This window comes from Panulirus ornatus, chromosome 50 (assembly GCF_036320965.1).
Source record: "Panulirus ornatus isolate Po-2019 chromosome 50, ASM3632096v1, whole genome shotgun sequence".
Taxonomy (NCBI): Eukaryota; Metazoa; Arthropoda; class Malacostraca; order Decapoda; family Palinuridae; genus Panulirus; species Panulirus ornatus.
This window is the reverse complement of record NC_092273.1, coordinates 15295443-15318608: the sequence shown is the minus strand read 5'-3', so window position 1 is coordinate 15318608 and position 23166 is coordinate 15295443. Positions and strand designations below refer to the sequence as shown.

General features: G+C 38.5%; 1 protein-coding gene across 1 annotated transcript in view; it reads right to left on the bottom strand.

Annotated features, from left to right (window-relative positions):
- Smg5 (Smg5 nonsense mediated mRNA decay factor) overlaps positions 1 to 23166 on the bottom strand; it is an 81311-nt gene that overhangs the window by 26195 nt on the left and 31950 nt on the right. Inside the window, exons 9-13 of the mRNA XM_071691481.1 lie at positions 20312 to 20498; positions 17356 to 17516; positions 16946 to 17171; positions 5766 to 5959; positions 4582 to 4737 (exon numbers count right to left, since the gene is read on the bottom strand). Of these exons, the coding sequence (XP_071547582.1) occupies positions 4582 to 4737; positions 5766 to 5959; positions 16946 to 17171; positions 17356 to 17516; positions 20312 to 20498 (924 nt within the window). The remainder of the gene's footprint in view (positions 1 to 4581; positions 4738 to 5765; positions 5960 to 16945; positions 17172 to 17355; positions 17517 to 20311; positions 20499 to 23166) is intronic.

The window sequence follows — 23166 nt, the reverse complement described above, 5'->3', positions numbered from 1 at the left end:
GAGAGAGAGAGAGAGAGAGAGAGAGAGAGAGAGAGAGAGAGAGAGAGAGAGAGAGAGAGAGAGAGAGAGAGAGAGAGAGAGAGAGAGAGAGACAGAGAGAGAGAGAGAGAGAGAGAGAGAGAGAGAGAGAGAGAGAGAGAGAGAGAGAGAGAGAGAGAGAGAGAGAGAGAGAGAGAGACAGAGAGAGAGAGAGAGACAGAGAGAGAGAGAGACACAGAGAGAGAGAGAGAGAGACAGAGAGAGAGAGAGAGAGAGACAGAGAGAGAGAGAGAGAGACAGAGAGAGAGAGAGACAGAGAGAGAGAGAGAGACAGAGAGAGAGACAGAGAAAGTGTGTGTGTGAGAGAATGAGTTCCAGGTAATGGTAGGTTTGTGTTGAGTGTTTAACCTATCCACAAACATGATGGTGAAGAAGGTAATTGTCAGGGTCTTGGAAAGAGGGGTGCATCTGCACACTGTTGAGTGTAGGAGACCTGGGAGGTGACAGTTGCTGTTTGCAAATGACATGGCTTTGGAGGTAGACTTGAATGAGAAACTACAGAAACTGATTTCTGTTTTGGAAAAGTGTGAGGATGGAGAAAGTTGAGAGCTAATATGAATAAAAGCAAGATTATTTGTTTGGTAGGGGAGAGAAACAGGTACGATGGAGTGTGTGTTTGAATGGAGAGAACCTGAAGCAAATGGAGAATTTTTGATGCCTGGAAGTAGGAGCTGAAGTAAGCCATATGATGAATGAAGGGGGTGGGTTAAGGTCCTGGGTGAATTAATGAGGGTATGGAATGAGAGGCCTGTGATAAAAATAAAAAGATACGTATGTCTGATGGTAAAGTAGCTTTGACAGCGCCGAAAGAATGCAAGGCATGGGCCCTTAAAATAAAAATGGATGTGTTGGAAAAAAAAAATGTAGTTGATATGTGTGATGAGGGTTATTCAAGTACAGTAACGACAAGTTAAGAGAATGAGCCGAGGTTGTAAGAGTGGTGAACATAAGGTGAGGATGAGTAAGAAAAGCCTAACTAAGAGGGTATATATGTCAGAAGTGGAGGGAACAAGGAGTAGAGGGTAATGGAAATGGAAGGATGGATTGAATGATGCTTTATTATTGGGGTCTGAACATAAAGAGGGTGAGGCATGTCTGGGATGGGGGGAATCAGAGAAATGTGGTATACAGACTGCATTGTATGGTATGGACCAGGGCATATGGAGCAATCAAGGGAAACCAAGGAAAGGTATGTGGTGCTTGGCTATGGATAAGGAGCTCTAGTTTTGGTGCATTTTGCATAACTGCTAGAGAGTGGATGAGAGAGAATGAGACTGTTTTTTGTTTCAGGCACTACCTTGCTGATGCAAGAAAAGGCGAGCAATTCTGAAATGATAAAATCCAAGAGAACGGACTTCTACATTTTCCGGGCTTCATTTCTAAAACTTTTTGTATCGTACAATTCTTTAAACTTTTGAATAATGATAGCATCTACAATTTCAACACCATGACTACTCTATTCATCTTCCACCATGATACAACAAAAGTCCTTTTTTCCATCTTTTCTGAGAAGTTTCTTGCTTAATTTCTTGTGAAGGCCTCTGGTTATCCCATCTCTGCATCTTTCGAAGAACTGTTCACAGCTGACACAATCCAGTTAGGAAACTCTTGGAGGCTGTGATCATCACCCCCTTACTCTTCTTTCTTCCAAGGAGGGTATATCTGTGGCCTCCAATCATAACTAAGTTGTCTTAATTCAGGTGCTACCTTTGCTGCCCTCCTCTTAACTCCTCAAATAGTTCCCTGAATATCTTTATTCCTACTAGTGTCACAGGCATGATTCTACACCCTGCCTGGCAGGGTACTATTGCCATCAATCAGCACATCTATTTCTTATCAAAAGTTAAATTTTGCATGCACAGTAGATGCTACTGGCTGGCCATAAGACGGATATTCAAACAAAGGATGAATCAGCATAGCAGCTGGGGGCCTCAGTATCCCTCCAGTGACCACTTTGGACATTCATGCACCTTCTCTTGGAATTTAATTGTCTGGTACATACCAACCAGTTCTGTGTGCCCACCTCTTGGGTCCCCTGCCAACCATATAAATGCTGAAAGGGTAAGGTACTATGACTAAACCAGAGAATTGTGCTCTAGTTCTGGTCTAATATATGAATCTATGTGCTTAACTTATTCACTGTCATGATAAAAGCTTCATTTTCAATTTGCTGTGTATACACTGGGAACAAGAATGCAGAAAAAAGTACAATGTAATAAATGAGTAAGAGTGAAATAAAGATTCAGACTTGTGTGAAATGAACCAAGGAATTGTGATATGATGCACCCTCACACCTTAGTTAGCACATAAATGTTTAATGATAATCGTCAATCTGTGACACTGTATTTGGTCTCCTACGGGGATTCTTAAATACAACTGCTTGTAAGGGGCTGTTGTATAATACTATGGACATCATCTAACAGAAGCTATAAAAATTTCAATGTGAATTTGCTATGCTATGTGCAAAGTGAGTTTGTTGAAATGTATTACCACTGCTGCATAAAAGTTAAGTTATTGATTTGTAGGGCTGTTTTGAGTCTTACCCTGTTTTCTAACAAGTGTCTTGAATATTTCAATTGTACTTGTCTGTTGTTTCCTGCGTTAGTGAGGTAGTGCCATGAAAAGACGAAGAAAAGGCCTCATTTGCTCACATCCATTCCCTACCAGTCATGTGCAATGCACCAAAACCACTTCTCCCTATCCAAAAACCAGGGCCTACACAATTTTCTAATTGTACAGCAAAGGGAGGGAGTTTTACACTTGTGGAACCCTATTCCTTGAATATTCTCTGCTATCATAAAACTTGTTAAATTCATGTATGCTGTCTGAATTAACCATGTCCTCTGTTATCTTGTTCCATTCATCTTTACTTATTATAAAAAAATACCTTTTTATATTCTTCATAACAATTTTTTTCCTTTACTTCCTATATTATCCTCATGGTGTTCTACCCTTACATCCATCAAAAAATTAAACACTATCCACTTCATCGATCTGTTTTAAAAACCAAAAGGCTGTGATTTGGTCATCACCCACTTTTCTCTCTTCCAAGATGGGAAAACCTGCAGCATTTAGCCTTTCCTTGTAACTGAGCTCTGTTAATGCTGGTACCATCTTTGATGCCCTCTTTTGGACATTCTCTATTAGTGACAAAACTTGAGGAACACATTCTTGTTTTGGCTTTATGTAGGATATGAACTACTTGCTAAATATTCACTTCCCCATATGCTTGAAAGCTTTTCTGATATTTGCCAGAAGACAGTTTCTCTATATTACTATTCTCCTAATGTGAGACTCTGGTGACAGGTTACAGACAAAGTTGCCTCCCAAGTCTTTCTCACAAACATAATCTCGAGTCGTATTTCCTACTAGGTAATAAAACATACCGAGGCTTTCTTTCACTCTGTCTCATCCTTGTTACTTTACATTTAGGTCTCCATGTAAGCTGAAGCAATCCATCTTCCTTTGCAATTCCCTCATGACTTTTGCATCATCTGTTAACATATTCAGGCAGGAGTCCATACCTTCAGACAAGTCATTTACATAGATCAGGAAGAGTAATTTTACTGAGACAGAACCCTGGGACACTTCACTAGTGACCTCCACCCATTTGGAGAAGGTTCCCCTGGTGCATCCTTTGTTTCCCTCCACTTAGACAATCTTCTGTGCATCAGAGGAGGCTTCCCCTTATTCCTGCCAGTTTTTCTAGCCTCTTAAACAGCCTCCCATGCAGTACTGTGTCAAATGCTTTCTGGAAGTCAAAATACAAACTGTCTACCCAACCTTTCCTCTTGTTTAAGACAGATATATGGGTTAAGGCAATTTACTGGTGTGTTTACATCTTTTCTAGCACTTTCACTGCTTCCTAAGACCTACTCCCCATTCCACCTCAAAGGTGCTGAGGTTACAAACGTCTTTCACTGTGAAAGCACCTTTGAACTCACCATTCAACTCCTTGTATATCTTATATAACCCTCCAGCAATGTTAAATTCAGAAAAGGAACTTTGCTAAGATTTTTCTGTGTGTGGACTAAGTTTAGAAGCTGAGAACCAAAATTACCATCTCATCTTCCCAAAGTGAGCCCAAGAGTTTATTCATCTTATATGGACATACTGAGAGTGAAACACACATGGGATATGCTGGTGTGCCCATGGTGATGGTTACAAGAGTAACTGCTCATTTGCAACATAACCCTAACTCAACTAAATACTATCTTTTTTTTTATTATAGTACAGCACATGACTGGCCAACTTTAATTGGATGAATTCAGAAGTTACTCTCCTTGGGATGGCAAATCCATCTTATTTTGGTGGCTGTGTCCCCATGAAGCTGATCCACACCTCAGTACATTAAACTCACCATAGCAAGTGTCCCTGCAGCTTGTCCATGTTAAAAAAGGGAAATATCCCTTACAGAGAAAATGAATTTCGAATACATCAGTAAATTTCTAAAATATCCATGCATAGAACAGAAGAATTTGGTACAGTTTGCTGAATTTCTTGTAACATTAAGCTAAAATTCAAAACAGCACACTTACTTACCATGCCAGTGTCTTTATTTTTTACTTTTTCATCAACAACTACACCATCCATAGAGAAGCTGAACACCCCAGATTCTGTATTGCACCACAGAGGAGTATCAAGTCGACTTGCCATTTCTTGGCCAAATTCACACACACGCTTCACTCTCAGCAGTACCTGGATGGAAGTTAGTCAACCTTAAGTCAAAATCTTCAGCGCTATATATAATCGTATACAAGTTTCTTCAATTGCCCATGAAAAAATTTTCCTTTTTTCAATATTTCATTGCTGACATTATCATTATTACCATAATTCTCATCATATAACCCCAAGGACTCCTCCATCTCCTAAAGCTTCAAGAATGCACTGAGGTGCATTGGAGTGATTAGTTATCTGATGAGACTATGACAATTTTTGTCAACTGACAGTGATACAGCCTCATTGAAGATGACTTTTTACTAATGGCGTAAACATGAACAGGCAGAATTCTGTAACATTAATGATCTATCAAGTATCTTCATATGAATACTAGACAGTGAACTCAGTATCTACTGTTCCTTCATCTATTTCATTCTTGTGTTTTTGCTTCCCTAACACTATTTTTCCACTCTTTATAATTCTACTGTAACCTTCATTCTTTTCAGGCATATTTCATTCATCTACCAGAAGCAACTGGTTTTTCACTAACCATTTCCACTAAATCAAAATTGAACAAGGTAAGCTAATACACAAAATCTTTGCATACAATTCAAGTGCTACTTTCGTGTTTTGCACTTTAAAATAAGGCATGGCTATAATGAAAATTTTTGAAAAGAACATGCATCTGTAGGCTTGTTTGACATGCATGAAAGCTCACTTACAATACTCCTATATAAACACATCACTGTTAAAGCTCTGATAACCCAAAGTCATTACATTTCTGCACAACAAAAAGTCATTTTATATGAGTGCATATTCTGAAAACGTTTAAAACTACTCTGTGTTATGACAGGGATGAAACACTTATTCTAAAAATCATGATCAAATAATCAATAGCCTTCTGCTTGATTCGTGTCAATAAATACAAGTAAGTGTACTGGAAATGAAACCAAGTTATAGTACAGTTGTTAAAATCAAAAGTCAAATATAAAAATCAAGTAAAATTAGTCAGATGCTTTTACTTTTTTGCTTATTACTACTCTTAATTTACATTCTTTAAATCTTACCTGCTCAACTCCCTTAAGATTGAGAGACTTGTGGGAGCCTGGCAGGTAGGTGGCAATCAGAGTATGTAGCATGAGATCTTCAGGCAATGGAGTTGCCTGCAGAGCCTCAACCAAAGTACTGGGATGACTGACTGTTAAGGCTCCATCACACTCTTGGAGAAGGCCAATAACATCAATCCGCATTCCAAGTGAGTCTGTGGTCCAAAATAATATATATAGTTATAAAAGTAATGATAATAGCATAACAAACAGAGGATCTTTTTTATTAAATCTGCCACTTTCTGCATCAGTGAGGTAGTGCCAGGAACGGACGAAGAAATGGCCTCATTCACTAACATCCTCTCTCTAACTGTCATGTATAATGCACCACAACCATAACCCCTCAATTAACATCCAGGTGCCCCATGGACCTTTCCGTGATTTCCCCCATATGATTCAAGTGGCATGCTTTAGCTTATTGACAGCATGTTATCCTCTGTAGACCTACTGCTCCAATTTGCTATATCCCTTATATGTCTTGCACTTTCCTGCATGTTCATGCCATGAGCCTTCAAAGCATCTTTCACCCCATCATTCTTGTTTCCCCATTTTCCTTGCTCCTCCCATTTCTGACAGTTATATCTTCTTAAGTCATCTTTTTCTCATTAATCCTCTCCACATGTCCAAACCAATTCAGCATAACCTCTTCAGCTCTGTTGTACATACTATTACTATCACAGCTGTCTCTGAATCTTTCATTTATTAATCCATCAGCCCTCCTTACACCAAATGTTGTCCTCAAGAACACTTTAATTTCCAACTAATTCCCCCATTCTTTATATTTTTGTGTTCAGCCCAAGCCTTTCATCCACACAGCATCCAAGGACTACTATACCATCAAACATAACCATCCTCGCCCTTATAGAGTGACCATTCTTTCCCCGCATTCCCCAGTATGCCCCCTCACCCATCCTATGGCTCACTTCAGTTCACAAGCTTCCATTTTCCTCCATATCCATTCCCAGGTACTGTATCAAAAACATCCCACTTCCTCCAAGTTCTCCCCATTCAAACTAATTCTCCAAATAACCTGTCTCTATTCACTACTAAACCCAATAACCATGCTTTTATTCATATTTATTCTCAACTTTCTTCTTTCACACACTCCCAAACTCAGACAGTAACCTCTTCAGTTAATCACTTGCATCTGCCACCAGCATCACATCGACAAACAACTAACTCACCTCAACCCCAGACAGCTGCATACTAACTCCTCTTTTCAAGATCCTTCCAATCAACCTCCCTCACCACCCTTCAATAAATATATGAAACAGCCTCTGTGACAGCACAAACCCTTGCTGAGCTGCACTCACCTAGAACCACTTGGCCTCCTCTTTGCCCACTTGTACACACGCCTCACTCTCTTGATAAAATCTCCTCTCTGCTTCTAACAGCTTTCCTCCTACTTCAAGTTTTCATAATTTCCACAAAGCATCTCTATCAACCCTATTGTATGTTTCCTCCATATCTAGAAATGCCAGAAATGAATCCTTTTGTTTCTCTGAGTATCTTTTATTAACAATCTTTAAAGCAAACACATGATCCATACATTGTATCACTCCTAAAACTAGTGTTTCTAACCAATCTGATGATCTCTGAATGCTACAACCCTCTTAATTAACACTCTTCAATATAACTACACAGTTATACTCAACAAAATTGTACCTCTGTAATTCAAACACTTACCTTGTCCCCCTAGCCTTTATACAGTGGCACTATAAATACACTCCACCAATTCTTAGGCACCTCATCATGACCCAGACACATACTGAGAAACCTAACTGATCAACTATGCAGTCACACTCTTTCTCAAGAAATTCAACGATGACATCATCCACTCAAGCTACATGGCCAGATTTTATCTTATGCAAAGTTTTACCACCTGTTCTCTTTTCACCAATCAAATGCTAAATGCTGTACCTCACCCACATCAATAATGAGTCCACACTAAATATTCATGAAATATCATTTATGTTATCTATTGTATTTTATGAAAAACATTTTTCAATACTAAATACAATATCAAAGTGTTAAAAGAAAAAAATAAAACTTCTAAAATTTTGAACATCCTCACAGATACAAAGGTCCATGTCTTCATCATCACTTTTGGAATCAATGCCATAACCCACTATGTCATCATCATTGGTCTGCCAAATTGCCAGTCTTCTTAAAGTACATCTTCTGTACCATCCACTGCATAACGAATTCTACATTTCTTGAAATCTTTCACAAAATATTTGATCTTCACACACCATAACTTTTTTACCCATTTACAACCTAGCAAATGATGGACCTCTTTGTTTGCCCTACTGAGGTCATATTGTGGTATGAAGTTGCCATCCAACTGCTCTATTCTCCTTCTGTCAATCCTTCAAAAGGTTATTCAAAGAGATGTTGAAAGGTAGAAGCTGATTAGCAAGGCCACCTGAAATTTCCACAATTGCTTTCTTTTTGTTGCTTCTATAGTGTTGTTTTAAGTTGATCATTCAAGAAGGGCATTTTTTTTTTTTTGTTTTGAAGACCGCCAGGATGCCATGATCAAACTATTTCAAGCCAAAGTTTTATTCCATTTTCATCTGTCCAACCATTTGGGTTGACATGGATGAAGACACCAGGCAGATTTTTTTTTGTGGTTATCCTCTTAAAAATAATTGATGGTTGAAGTGCAATAACTGTGGTTGATTTTTCTCATTACCAGGAGTTTTTATGGTGACTATATTACCGTGTACTTTGTCTACACTTCTATTGGAAGACACATCAAATGTATGGGGGATTTTGTCCATGTTACAATCTTCTATTAATTCAAAGTTAGTGTTCCACCATGTCAATGATACATCTGTAAAAAGCCATAAACATCTCATAATCTGATTGGCATCTTCAGTGCAATCCTGGATTATACAAGCATGCTAAGACTATAGCACTTCACAAACCTATTACATCATTATGGTGTCTCAGAAAATGCATTGTGTTGCTGTCATTCCTTTTGCTTTGCAGATTACAACTTTGGGTGAAACTGGTATCCTGAAATTCCTCTGATCAGCAATCCTTCTCTAGCTATACCCAATGTGCATGTGACTGATGAAAGCCATGCTTCAGTTTATCTGTTTGCTCCAACTTCTGTTCTTACTTCCTCCATTCTTGCATTATCTTTTAAGTGGAAGGGGGCCCAAAGTACCTTTCAGCAGCACAATTACCATTTTCCTTCACATATTCAAAAACTTCTAGTTCATAGCTAACTAAGTATGACAGCATCTTCTGTGATGCTGACTTTACGTATGGGCTGGAGGGCAAGTAGATACAACATGGACATCTTATGGATGCAATATGCCTACATTTGCTATTGTAGTGTCTGACATTGACATCAACACAGAATCAAAATGGGTTCTTGTTTGGTGAAACAATGACATTCGCTTCCACCTCACTCTTAGAGGGTGTACTCAACAGATAGCACCATCATACCCAAAATGATCCTTGGTTATTACCATGGTAGGTTCCCTGATATTTCAACTCACAAAACAAGCATGATTTTAAATAATATGTGCATTCTGGTTGATAATATAATGGGAAACAGCTGGTCTATGCAAAATCTAAGGTAGTAATTCTTATGACTACAGGAAATTATCTTGAGACTACAGGTACCTATTGATTTGTGTAATTAATTTACAGCATTCTTAGAATTCAAAACTCGCAGTCTATATACACCTTTTTCAGTCTATGTGGGCTTAGCTTTGGAATAATGTGATCATGGGACCGGCAGCATACAGTATGTGGCGTTGCCAACACTGTATGAGAAGCATGTGTATGCATGGTATCAAAATGGTCTACAGTAAAGGCTGCTACAATATTTTGTGCTGCAAAAGACTGTATATTGCAAGCATTTGCCCTTGCATCATACCATCAAAGAGTCTTTTAAGTTCTGGTACTAGTGATGCTAAGAAGCATAAGGATGAGGTTAAGATGGATGTGCTCAAACATTGAGGTGAATGAACAGCTGATATTAAGCATGTCCTTGGACTTAATAATCTACTTTATGGACTATTCGTGATAGTGCAAAGGTAGATAAAGGAAAGTGTCAAAAGTGTAACATTAATCAGAACATCTAAGGCCTTACCTCATACATCCGAACAACAATTATGGAGAGAAATGAACGGATGTTGAGCACATGGATTGAACATCAAACGCATGAAAATGATCCCGTCAGCATGCTTGTGATACTAGCAAAGGCCAGAAGTATATATGATGACTTGAAACAGAAGGGGCAACGAAGACATTTCAAATAAGCTCTGGGCATCTTGTGAAATTTGAGAAACGTCAAAGTTACCACAACATCAAGAGAAATGGTGAGGCTGCTTCAGTTGATACTGTTGCTCCTGAAAATTTATCACGAACCCTCAAGAACATTAATGAAGAAGGCTGTCATTCTCCTGAGAAGACTTTTAACACGGAGAGATCAAAATATTTTGGAAGAGAAACCTTTGAGAATGTGCCTTTCCCATGAACAGAAGAATGCATCAGGATTCAGTTTGCTATTTTCTATCTTTATTCACTGTACTTTATGTATATCAAAATATCTTAAATTTCTTAGTATGTACATGTATACAGTAATTTTACATTGGTATAATATTTGGTAGTCTCATTATCAAAAAAAGGCCTCAATCTTTATTACTCACATAATTTGATTTAAGCAACCATTTTCAAGAACATAATTCTTGTATAAATCGAGAGGTCCATGTACATCCACATGCTTTCAATATATACCTTATACATTACCTTTTCCCTAAATGATGAAGCACAATTTTTGAAGACTTTTTTCAGGGATAAAAGTGTATCTTATGGACTGTAATATACAATACCTACTTATTTCATACTAGTTCACTGTTTCTCATGTTAGCGATGTAGCACCAGGACCACCTAAAGAAAAGGCCACATGTGCTCACATCCATTCTCCAGCTGTCATGTGTAATGCACCAAAACCACAACCCCTTTCCACAACCAGGCCCCACAGACCTTTCTGTGGTTTCCTCCAGCTGCTTTATATGCCCCTGGTTCTGTCTAAAGACAGCAAGTCACCCTGTGCATTCCACACTACTCTAATTCACTCTATGCTGCACATACCTTTCACAATCCTGCATGTTTCAGCCCCGACCACTCAAAATTTTTTCATTCTATCCTCACATATACATATTTGTTAATGTTGATGATTATCAATTTTTGCATTAGGTAGGAACCTAATAAAAAGAAATGTGCACAAACAATATATGAAAAACACAAATCACCATATTTAAACAATCATATATTGAATGTTTTCAACTGAAAAGCATAATGCTTGGCAAAACTTTCGTTCATCTATTTTCTATATTTTTCAGAATATCTTTGCATCTTTTTCTTTCAGAACTGTTCACCATTCCCCATATTAGTGAGGTTGTGGCAACAACAAATGAAGAAAAGGCCTCAGTTGCTCACATCTCCTCACAGCTCCTTATCCACAACCAGCTCCATACACAATGATGCTTCATTTGCCCCTATGTACCAAACTGTTTCAATTCACTCTATCCTGTGCACACCTTTCACTCTCGTGTATGCTCAGGCCTTAAGCTCTACATCCTTCCATATTTCTGAATGTGCTGATCATTATCATATGTGTTAGGTAAAAACCTACTAAATATATGAAAAGTACAATTCACAGAATCATTATACCAGTTAAATGTTAGATCAATGGCAGTTGGAAATTAGATAGGGATTCCATCTCATTACGGAAAACCATGAAAACTGCCTTAATATCCCAGAAACAAAGTTTGTCATCCATATTGACTATTTGTGTTCAGTTAAGCTAGCAGGACAATGTGGGAGCAATTAATAAAATAGTTGTTTATGACTTGACAAATCTTTTCTTATTCTGTCAAAAATTGTTGTCCTAGCTAAAGAAAATACAAATTAGGGAATTTGGATGACACATGTGTAATTCTAGTATATCTTGGCTAGTTTCAGCACATTTCAGGGCTTTGTCATGCCTCATCGCCTTAAGCTATTCTATTCCAAATATGTTTATGTTCAATAATACTTGCATTAGGTATGAAACTTCTGAAGAGAAAAAAAATAAAGATAAAATCTATTCTTTATCTCTGGGGATAGTGGAGAAAGAATACTGGCCATGTATTCCCATCAAGGAGCCAAATGAGGATTTTCCCCCTCAGGTTGTGTCATCTGTTCTTGATGCTACCAAGGTGATTATCAATTCAAGCATACAATCTCTCCCTGTCAAACATAATACTTGAAATTGCTTTAACTCCCACAGCTCATTCTTCATAACTCTAGATTTTCCTGTGATTAGTGCTATGTGCTAACCCTGCCTTTTAGCAAAATGGTAGGAGCAGTAGATGGAAGTAGGAGGCAGGAATATTTGGTTGAAGTAGTCAGTAGGAACATTAATTAGAAGCCTCTGCAAACACTGTGTTACATGTGCCCTCTGCCAGTGGCCTCTTAAGGGTAAGGCATTAAAGGATATGAAGCTGCACTGGAGTTCACTAGTTATGGAGACTACTGCTGTGGCTACCCACTTCAGGAAGTTCCAGAAGGGAATGGACATAAGAGATATAGATAGATATAGATCGAGTGTGGTTGAGAGAGCAGAAGAGGGTGTTTTGAAATGGTTTGGTCACATGGAGAGAATGAGTGAGGAAAGATTGACAAAGAGGATATATGTGTCAGAGGAGGAGGGAATGAGAAGTGGGAGACCAAACTGGAGGTGGAAAGATGGAGCGAAAAAGATTTTGAGTGATTGGGGCCTGAACATGCAGGAGGGTGAAAGGCGTGCAAGGAATAGAGTGAATTGGAACGATGTGGTATACTGGGGTCAACGTGCTGTCAATGGATTGAACCAGGGCATGTGAAGCGTCTCGGATAAACCATGGAAAGTTCTGTGGGGCCTGGATGTGGAAAGGGAGCTGTGGTTTCGGTGCATTATTACACGACAGCTAGAGACTGAGTGTGAATGAATGTGGCCTTTGTTGTCTTTTTCCTAGCGCTACCTCACACACGAGGGGGGAGGGGGTTGTTATTTCATGTGTGGCGAGGTGGCGATGGGAATGAATAAAGGCAGATAGTATGAATTATGTACATTGTGTATATATGTATATGTCTGTGTGTGTATACATATGTATACATTGAGATGTATAGGTATGTATATTTGCGTGTGGACGTGTATGTATATACATGTGTATGTGGGTGGGTTGAACCATTCTTTCATCTGTTTCCTTGCGCTACCTCGCTAACGTGGGAGACAGCAACAAAACAAAATAAATAAAAAAGATCGATATCAATGCAAGCAGTATGTATGAAATTTCTAACCGACTAAAACAATATATGAAAACACAGTTCACCATCTGATCTTACTGATTAATATGTGTAAAGTTTCAAAATGAACATGACTATGAGGATGTAAGACTTCCATTTAAGTCAACTTTTTCTCATAAGTTTTTGAATATGTAGATAATTCCTTTGTACGATTCTAGTGCTAACTTACTATGGTGGAAAATGGTGAATGTGTATGGGAAAAATTTTAAGTATTAGAAAACAATTGTGCACATCATCTTAGTGACCTAGAGCTGGTTCACTGGGTAATACATAAAAATTTGTCTGGGAAAACGATGGAATTCTTCTCATCGGGCAGCCTTCACACCCTGGGCATATAATCAAACCATCCTGGGGCTATCAATGCACAATGTTACAGTTATAAGCAGCCTATATGAACATTCAACCAGTGAAGTGATTGTCTGATAAGCAATCAACTGCACCCAAAAGGGAAGTCATGGAAAAGGGTGGGTAGAGAACATGTATACTAACCACATGTATGATTTTCTTGATTAACGGACACATAAAAAAAAGCACCTAAATCCCAAGATTCAAGTCCATTTCCTCTCCTTCTGAAACATTCTTAATTAAAAAGCAGCTTATGGTATGAATTCTATTCATCAATAACCATGAAGGGCACACAGCCACTGGAACTAATTATGCTTTGCTGATCACTCTCCATTCAAATCTCTTATACTTTTAATGTATTTTTTACCTTCCTTTAAGCTTGATTTTTATTTAATTTCATGTTATGCCCTCTGATTACTCTAACCTATACCTCTCAAACCATTCTAAAAACCTAAGATTGTGATCTGAACACCCTTACTCTTCTTCCTTCTAGTGGGTAAATTTAAAGCCCTCCAGCCTTTCCCCATAAGTTAGCTCTCTTAATTCTTGTACAATCCTTGTTACACTCCACTGGACCTTCTCTAATTGTTCTTTCATGAAGCTACAGGGAGCTTTAGAGAAAAAGAGGCATGCTCCACTGATAAGATGATATCTACAGTATAAAATGAATAATCATTGTTATCATAATTTCCTTCAACAGTTATCCAGCAATTACTCGATCTTTTCATAGTAAATGGTAAATTTTTCTCTGTCCATCTGTCTGCCTGAAACAATGTTTCATACACCTGTAAAAGGCTTCAAAAAAAGAAAAAGAGGCATGCCATCCAGATAAAATATATTTTTCACAGGATTTATGATTTTGTTATCTTTGGGATTGATCTTAACCTTTTGTTAATATACAAAAGATATAAACAATCATGTGTTTAGCTTCCAGCCTTTGATATCATTGTAATCTTTGCTGCTTTCTTATTCTACAGGATTGGAGTGATAGTAAAATCGAAATTTTTACTGTACATTTCTATAATTCCAATTTATGGTTAGCAGCAGTGCAGTACACAAGATGGACTGCTGTGTCTTGTATCATTTCAAACAAAAGAGCTATTGGCAGCAGTGTCATGGTCTTCTTCCAATAAGGGCTCTAAAATTCCCAAGATTAACAGTTCAAAAAATCATCTAATAACTAAAATTATATACTGTAAAAGGTTTAATTATATAAATGTGCTTTGCAGATGCATCCCATCCTGGGATTACAACAGTGCCACATGAATTACATCAGTGGAGAGTAAACCAAACAAAATCCTGTTGCTCTCTGCTGAAAAATCACCTGAAAAGTTCTTTTCATGATGGAGAAGGGGAGTGCATTCCCCACGTAAGTCAAGGGAAAGGAGTAATGTGGTGTACAATAATAAGACAGCTCTTTCACTACTGTAATAACATTAATATCAAGGTCTTGTGCTATGGTATAATTCATGTGCACACTAGTGTACAGTACTGAAACTCAATTATTTGTTCACCTCAATGCAACCTTCCAAGCCATGAAAGTCTTGACCAATAATTCCCAAACAGGATGCTGTGGCACTTTATGGTATTGCAAAAGTTTCCCTCATGAATTATCACAAAAAAATTAATCATCTTTTTCATCCGTGGGGCTAGGTTGTGAACTGGGGGCTTTGGTTTCTGTGCATCATAAACAACAGCAAGAGAACGGATATGGGTGAATGATGCCATTTCTTTGTCAGTTCCTGGCACTACTTCGCTGGTAAGGGAAATTGTCTAAAAGTATGAAAAAAAAAAAGGGTTTTATGTTATGCAAGAAATCTGAGAAGGTTTATGAAAACTTAAATAAGTCTCAGGCTCCTACAGTATAAATAAAAAAAAATGCCCACAACAGCACAAATCATAAATATGGTTTAAGGAATATAATGTGGGATAGGGGTGCTGCAAAATATAAAGTCCTAAATGACCAGAAGAATGATTGGGGGAAAAAGAAATATCTTCAGGCTAGGGTCTATCTTGTTTAGCATCTTAAGCTTGTCAGCAACTGTTAAACCCTTATATAGCCTCCATGGCTTAATCACTAGTCTCACAGAAGAATTTTTCCCACCTCCAGGGGTCCTGCTATGTTGTTATCAGTAATGCAGTAACAACAAATGTTCAAGACAATATGGGCAAAAAGCAGACAAATCTACACAAGATGTTCAAAGCACATGCTAACCACATGAACTGAGAGCTTGTCAGAAAATGCATGAGTGATATGACATGTGGCATTAGGATTTACAAAGGGCTATGTCATATTTCTATACTGTACTTTGGTAGGTAGTAGCTAGTAGGCAGCCAAAGACCAGGGATGTACATTACCAGTACTACCGCCTGGGTATTGAAAGGGTTAGTGATGGCTGCATAGTTAGCCAGCACTTCAGTGGTTCTCAAGTTGCACTCATTTGACCTAGGTAGCTGTCTTTTCTGCTTGCCTCACTCACATATGAATTACAAGCATTCTGTCCACAAACATTCAATCTCTCCTAATCTTAATGATTAATAACACTGAACTCACACAGCTCATTCTTTGTTACTCTTCGTTTTTCTTGCATTGGGCACTTTGCTCTAGCTCTGCCTTTTGGCAGCAATAAACAGAAGTAGTATTTTTGCACACATATTCGCCATTTCCCACATTAGAAAGGTAGTGTCAAGAACAGACAACTGAGCCTTAGGGGGAAAATCCTCACTTGGCCCCCTTCTCTGTTCTTTCTATGGAAAAGTAAAAACTGTAGGGGAGGATTTCCAGCCCCCACTTCCACCCCTTTCAGTTGACCTCTACCAAAAGAGGGGAGTATGTGGAAAGTATCCTTTCTCCCCTATCCCCAGGGATAAGAAGTAGGAGGTAGGAACATTTAAGCTTGAGCATTAGGTAGTAGTAGTCAGTAGAAGTAGAAGGTAGGAGCATTAGGTAAAAGTAGTAGTCAGTGGGAACATTAGGTATAAGCCTCTGCCAGTGTTCTGTTACGGGTGAGGCACTAAAGACTAAGAAGTGGACTGGAGTTCACTAATTAGGGAGACTCTATTGCTGTGGCCACCTCCTTGAAGGAGTTCCCGTTGGAAGAGGCACCTAAGATATGCATAGATAATGCAAACAACTACCTGTAATGGTGAATGCACTTCAGGTTATCCACTGTATATCCACAAATTCTGCTAACAGCAAACTCCCAGTGATCAGTCAGATGCTCATGAAGGTTTAGGGAAAAATATACTAGTTTTGGGGAATTTCTAAAGAACTATTAAGATCAATTAAACAAGAGAGTTTGAACACCAGTATCCCCAGATTTTCTATCAGGCAAAGAAAGAAGTTCCCATAAAGCAGGAGGGCATAAAGAATAATATCAAATGTATAAAATTAGATATAAAACAATATAAAAAGACTGACATGGAACATGAAGGCAACTTACTGTTCTTAAGCTGATCTAGATCCACCTTTATCAAGTTCAGAAGTTTAGCAATTGCTGTCCACAGAGAGTCTGCAGTCTTCATGCATAGATGGATGACCTCATCTTCCCTTTTCAGCCAGTCGCATGCAACAAACACAGCTGCTAACATGCCCTCTTTACCAATGAGCTCTAAGTGTTCCCCAGCACTAAGGCCTTCCCACTCCTGGTCAGATTCAATCTTTACATCCTGAAATTTTATGGTAATGTACAATGTGTTCCACATGTAGCTCTTTGTATGGAGTTTGTAACTAAGAGCAGATGAAATTAAAAATACAAAATATTTTGTATGAAAGCAATATAATCAATTTTGGAATTACCAGTATATATACTGTAGAACAATATCAATATTCAACACATAACAATTAGCTTACTTCATCTGAATCATCTTCATCTTCAGAAGAACACAACTGAGAAAGATCTAATTCTTCCTCCTCCTCCTCCTCTTCCTCCTCTTCACTTGTTACAGCTTCCTCATTGCCATCTTTACATTCATTGTCTTCACTTCCTGATGCATCTGAGCCACTAAGTTCATCTGTAAACACCATTATTGGCAAAATGCATGACTTGATTTCAATAAAGAAAGAAAGAGTTGAGAAGAATACCTACCTACAAGTATCTATACTTAGATTTTGACAAGATGGCAGGGATAACATGTAGAGTTAACTGCTGGAAAATCATGAGGGAAAAACCTAATATGAGTTACAAGTTGTCAAGTGTTTCGAGTGAGATGGGGACATGGTATGTTTGTGGGATGAAAGTCAGCACATCACAAGTGGGTGAAAAAAAAAAAAAAAAAAAATAGCAACTTGAGCCAAAAGAGTGAAACTAGAAAGTTACTCAAGTACTGCCTCACCGTGTGGCTGTCACATACCTCCCGATATCTATGCAGGCATGAATAGTAACAGAGCCTACTACCCACAAACTACAAGAACAAGAGTGTGTGTATAAACTTACATATCTTTGACAACATTCTGCCAAAATGACTAGATCAGTGAGTAGTGATCACTACATGTATTCATTAATGAACAATAATGTTCCTCACTGCTGCTACCTGCATTACTTTATCATCAATTTTGGGTTCATCTGTGACTGATTTCTACTACATGCCAAGTTTTCACTAAAATGTTTCTGTAATTCTTCCATGTATGTTTCTTAGATGACAGAGTCTTAGAGTATTAGAGGGAAAAATCCTCACTTAGCTCCTTGCTCTGTTCTTCCTTTTTGAAAGTAATACATGAAGGGAGGATTTCCAGCCATCCACTCCTGCCCCTCTCAGTTGCCTTCTACGACATGCAAAGGGGATAAAGGTGAGTGTTCAAATGATAAAGGTATGACTTTGTTGAGTATACCTGGTAAGTTGTGTGGGAGGGAAATGATTGAGAGGGTGAGGAGCAGTTTCAAAAGTAGTAAAGGATGTGTGGATCAGGTGTTTGCTTAGGAGAATGTGTGAGGGAAATACTTAGAAAAACAGATGGGTTTGTTTGAGGCATTTATGGATCTGGAGAGGGCTAATGATAGGGTTGATAGAGATACTTTGTGGAAGGTCTTGCGAACACATGGTGTGGGATGTACACTGCTAGAAGTAGAGAAGTTTTTATCAAGGGTGTAAGGCATGTGTAAGAGTAAGAAGAGGGGCAGAGGTGTAAGGCATGTGTGGGAGTAAGAAGAGAGAGTGAATTGTTCCTAGTGAAGGGTGGTCTGCAACAGGGGTGTGCAATGTCAACGAAGTTGTTTAATTTGTTTTTGGATGGGGTGGTGAGGGAGGTGAATGCACGGGTCTTGGAGACTCCATCCTTCCACCTCCAATTTGGTCTCCCGCTTCTCCTCATTCCCTCTACCTATGACACATATATCCTCTTTGTCAATCTTTCCTCACTCATTCTCTCCATGTGACCAAACCATTTCAACACACATAGAAAGGTCTGTGGGGCCTGGATGTGGATAGGGGGCTGTGGTTTCGATGCATTACACATGACAGCTAGAGACAGAGTGTGAATGAATGTGGCCTTTTTAGTCCATTTCCTTGTGCTACCTCGCTGCAGCACTTGGTAGCAATGCTGTTTCCTGTACAGCAGACTAGCGCCGGGAATGGATGAAGGTAAGCAAGTATGTCTGTGTATGTATATATATGTGTACGTTGAAATGTAAAGGTATGTATATGTGCATGTGTGGACGTCTATGTTTATACATGTGTATGTGGGTGGGATGGGCCATTCTTTTGTCTGTTTCCTTGCGCTACCTCACTAATGCGGGATGCAATGACAAAGTATAATAAATAAATATGTATATGTTGATATGTATTTGTGCGTTTATGTATATATATGTGTATACGAGTGGATGGACCATTCTTCTTTTGTTTCCTGGGGCTACCTCGCTGATGTGGGAAACAGTGATTAAGTATACTAAATAAATGTGTATATGCATAGATGGACCATTCTTCGTCTGTTTCCTGGTGCTACCTCGCTGATGCGGGAAATGACAATCAAGAATAATAGAATAAATTAATATATATATGTGCAAACCAACCTGAGAGGAACAAGTCTACTTAATCTTAAAAATATAACCTCAAGACCAACTGCATGGGGCTCCTGCAGCTTCGAGGATGCACTCCAATCAAAAGCTGGGAAATGATAAACTCCTTTGGAGCCAGAAGTTCCTTGTCAAGACAAGTTCTCTGCCTTCACTGACAATGATACAGCCTTGCCAATGGTGGCTTCATTCATGGTGCAACTACATGCAGTTGGAGCCTAGTATCATCACAAAAATATCTACATGCTACCATATCTTGTACTTATTCTCATCTGCTATCTGTCCTACAGAGCAATATCAATGAAGAAGGCATCATCCATGCATCTCTAAGAATTTCTTTCTACTGCTACAAACTGTACCCATCTCACATCTTCATTTTTCATTCTATATATTCTAATTCCAACTTTATTTCATAATTATCCATCTCTACTCTTTACCTATCATATCCATAAATATGCGATGAAACAAACACTCTATTATGTAAGATTAAAGCGCTCTCTAAACTTAAATTCTTCCCATTCTTCACAGTTATATGTGCATCTCAAATTCTTCTTCCTTGAATGAACACTCTTGACTTCATCTTTCCTACAACCATCTGTGCAATTCATCATTCCCAAATACCTACAACCATTAAGAGCTAATTCAGCTTCATCGACTCTTACATCACACTGTACCAACCCGTCTGTTTCATAAACAAGATAAAAAACTTCCAGTCAGTTGCATAATATTCCAGTTGAATATCTCCATGATAAGCTTTTCTATGTTTAACCTATTATATGGTAGCTTAATGTAACTTACCATCACTAGCAATGGAGCCATCACCATTAATTCTACGTCGTCTTCGAAGACTGGCCAACCGATTGCCAAGACCACTTTTTTTTTTCTTGGGAGTTTTTGAATCTCCACTTTCAATTACAAAATCTGCATTCTCCTTATCTTCTTTCTGCACTAGAGATGTTTCATTACTATTTTCTTCTTGACATTTCTGGAAATCACAATACAGTTAGTTACAGGCAAATGATGGACTCCTTTGGAACAAGAAGTTCCTTAACAGATTGCATTCCTAACACAGAACTTATTTAGACTTTTAAAAATTAAGAGAGCTGCCAAATTACAGGGAAAGATTAGAGGCTTTAAATATGCCCAACTTGGAAGATTTTCAAGCAGATCAATGACATGGACAATGAAGAGCCTTTCAACAGATGTATGAATAAAGCAACTACAGTATACAACATAATATCAAGCAAAAACCATTTAAAAAAACATCTCAATAATTTCTTCTATTGCATAAGCGTGGTGGATGAACAGAACAGAATAACTGAAACTGAAGACATTGTTTGTGCAAACAGCATACATAAATTGAAGACATTACATGATAGAAGAGAATGTTCAAGAGATGGAGCTCTATGAGTGTAAAACTCCCTTCCTATACAGTACAAAGAGATAATTACACAAAGCAATCCCTTTGTGTTTGCAATCCTATACAGTTGATTAAAATGTAGCTTTTGAAAACTGGAAAACCATTTCTCACAGAGGTGGTGTCCAACAAGCATGGGAGGTTTTCTGGTATATTCTCAAGGAAAACCAGGGTTAAGACCTTCTAACACTGGCCTTCTCCGTTATTTGCTATCCATTCTGTCATGTTAGTAGCAGCTTGCTCATTTCAGGCCCACTCTTAGCCAATGAAAGACCATCATAAAGATACTGGAGAAGTCCAAAATATCTACAAATTTAAATGGGCATAAGGCATGATGCCTTCTTGATGAAATCTTTCAAGAATTGATTACAACAGGGTTTCTTTTAAATTTACCAGTTTCATTCTTAACCAAAACCCTAGGGTTTGGGTTTATCTAAACCCATAAGAAACTGTTATCAATGAGAAGATCCTTATGTCTGAACAAAGCACATAATTCACAAACTCTCCTCAGAGACCAAGGATATAAAGAAATGAGTTTTCACAAGATGTTGAAGATCTACTAAACAAGAAAAACAATTAGATTGTAAAATGACAAGGACTTTTGAAAGCTCTCACTTGAGCTGCAGTAGAAAAGCAACTGGTTTCCTCAAACAGAAAAGCAAAGAACTTTATCCAAAACATGACCTGTAAGAGTGAAAACTAAATCCAGAGGTAAAGTTCTCGAAGGTCACTCTTACAAGAGTCAATAATGTTACCAACCTTACTTTTTGTCACGAAAAATGCTAGATATGAACTCCAAAGGCTTCAGTAAAGTATCCCACAATCAAATTCTCCAGGGAGGACTGAAAGGTTTCCTCACTAACTGATACTTTGAGAAAAATGATGAATGATTTAAACGATCATCTGATTAGTACTTTCCAAACCTCGGCCTATAGAAGTGTTAAATCCATGTATAAATTCCAAAATCCACTACTTTTGAGGTATGGGTCTAACAGAAAAGTTGAGGTGGTTTGTAAGAACCTGTAGTATAAAGGGAGGACTATAGCATTCCTAAAGGTGTTTAAGCTCAAAGGTTGCTTGTTCCATTTTAGGGCTAATAACTATAAATGCCAAAAACCAACTTGCCTGAGAAATATCTTTCTCAGATGTACTTGTATATATGAGGTTAAATTAGGCAGGAGCATTAAGGAGAAACATTATGTAGAAGCAGTAGGTAGGAGCATTACATAGAAGTAGTCATTAGGAACATTAGGTAGGAGTCTCTGTAAACACTGTGCTAGACTTGCCCTCTGCCAGTGGCTTGTTAAGGGTGAGACACTGTAAGCTAAGTGGCATTGTAGTTCTTTAGTTGTGGAAACTCTACTGCTATGGTCACCCCTCTGAAGGAGTTCCAATTGGAACAGGCATCAGATATATAGATAGATAGATAGTTGTATCTGGAGAAAAAATAATTATGGTTCCCCTATCCCTGGGGATAGGGAAGAAAGAATACTTCCCACGCATTCCTCACGTGTCATAGAAGGCGACTAAAGGGGATGGGAGCAGGGGGTTGGAAACCCTCACCTCCTTGTATTTCAACTTTCTAAAAGGGGAAACAGAAGAAGGAGTCACGCGGGGAGTGCTCACCCTCCTCGGAGACTCAGATTGGGGTGTCTAAATGTGTGTGGATGTAACCAAGATGAGAAAAAAGGAGAGATAGGTAGTATGTTTGAGGAAAGGAACCTGGGTGTTTTGGCTCTGAGTGAAATGAAACTCAAGGGTAAAGGGGAAGAGTGGTTTGGGAATGTCTTGGGAGTAAAGTCAGGGGTTAGTGAGAGGACAAGAGCAAGGGAAGGAGTAGCACTACTCCTGAAACAGGAGTGGTGGGAGTATGTGATAGAATGTAAGAAAGTAAACTCTAGATTGATATGGGTAAAACTGAAAGTTGATGGAGAGAGATGGGTGATTATTGGTGCATATGCACCTGGGCATGAGAAGAAAGATCATGAGATGCAAGTGTTTTGGGAGCAGCTGAGTGAGTGTGTTAGTAGTTTTGATGCACAAGAGAGGGTTATAGTGATGGGTGATTTGAATGCAAAGGTGAGTAATGTGGCAGTTGAGGGAATAATTGGTGTACATGGGGTGTTCAGTGTTGTAAATGGAAATGGTGAAGAGCTTGTAGATTTATGTGCAGAAAAAGGACTGGTGATTGGGAATACCTGGTTTAAAAAGAGAGATATACATAAGTATACATATG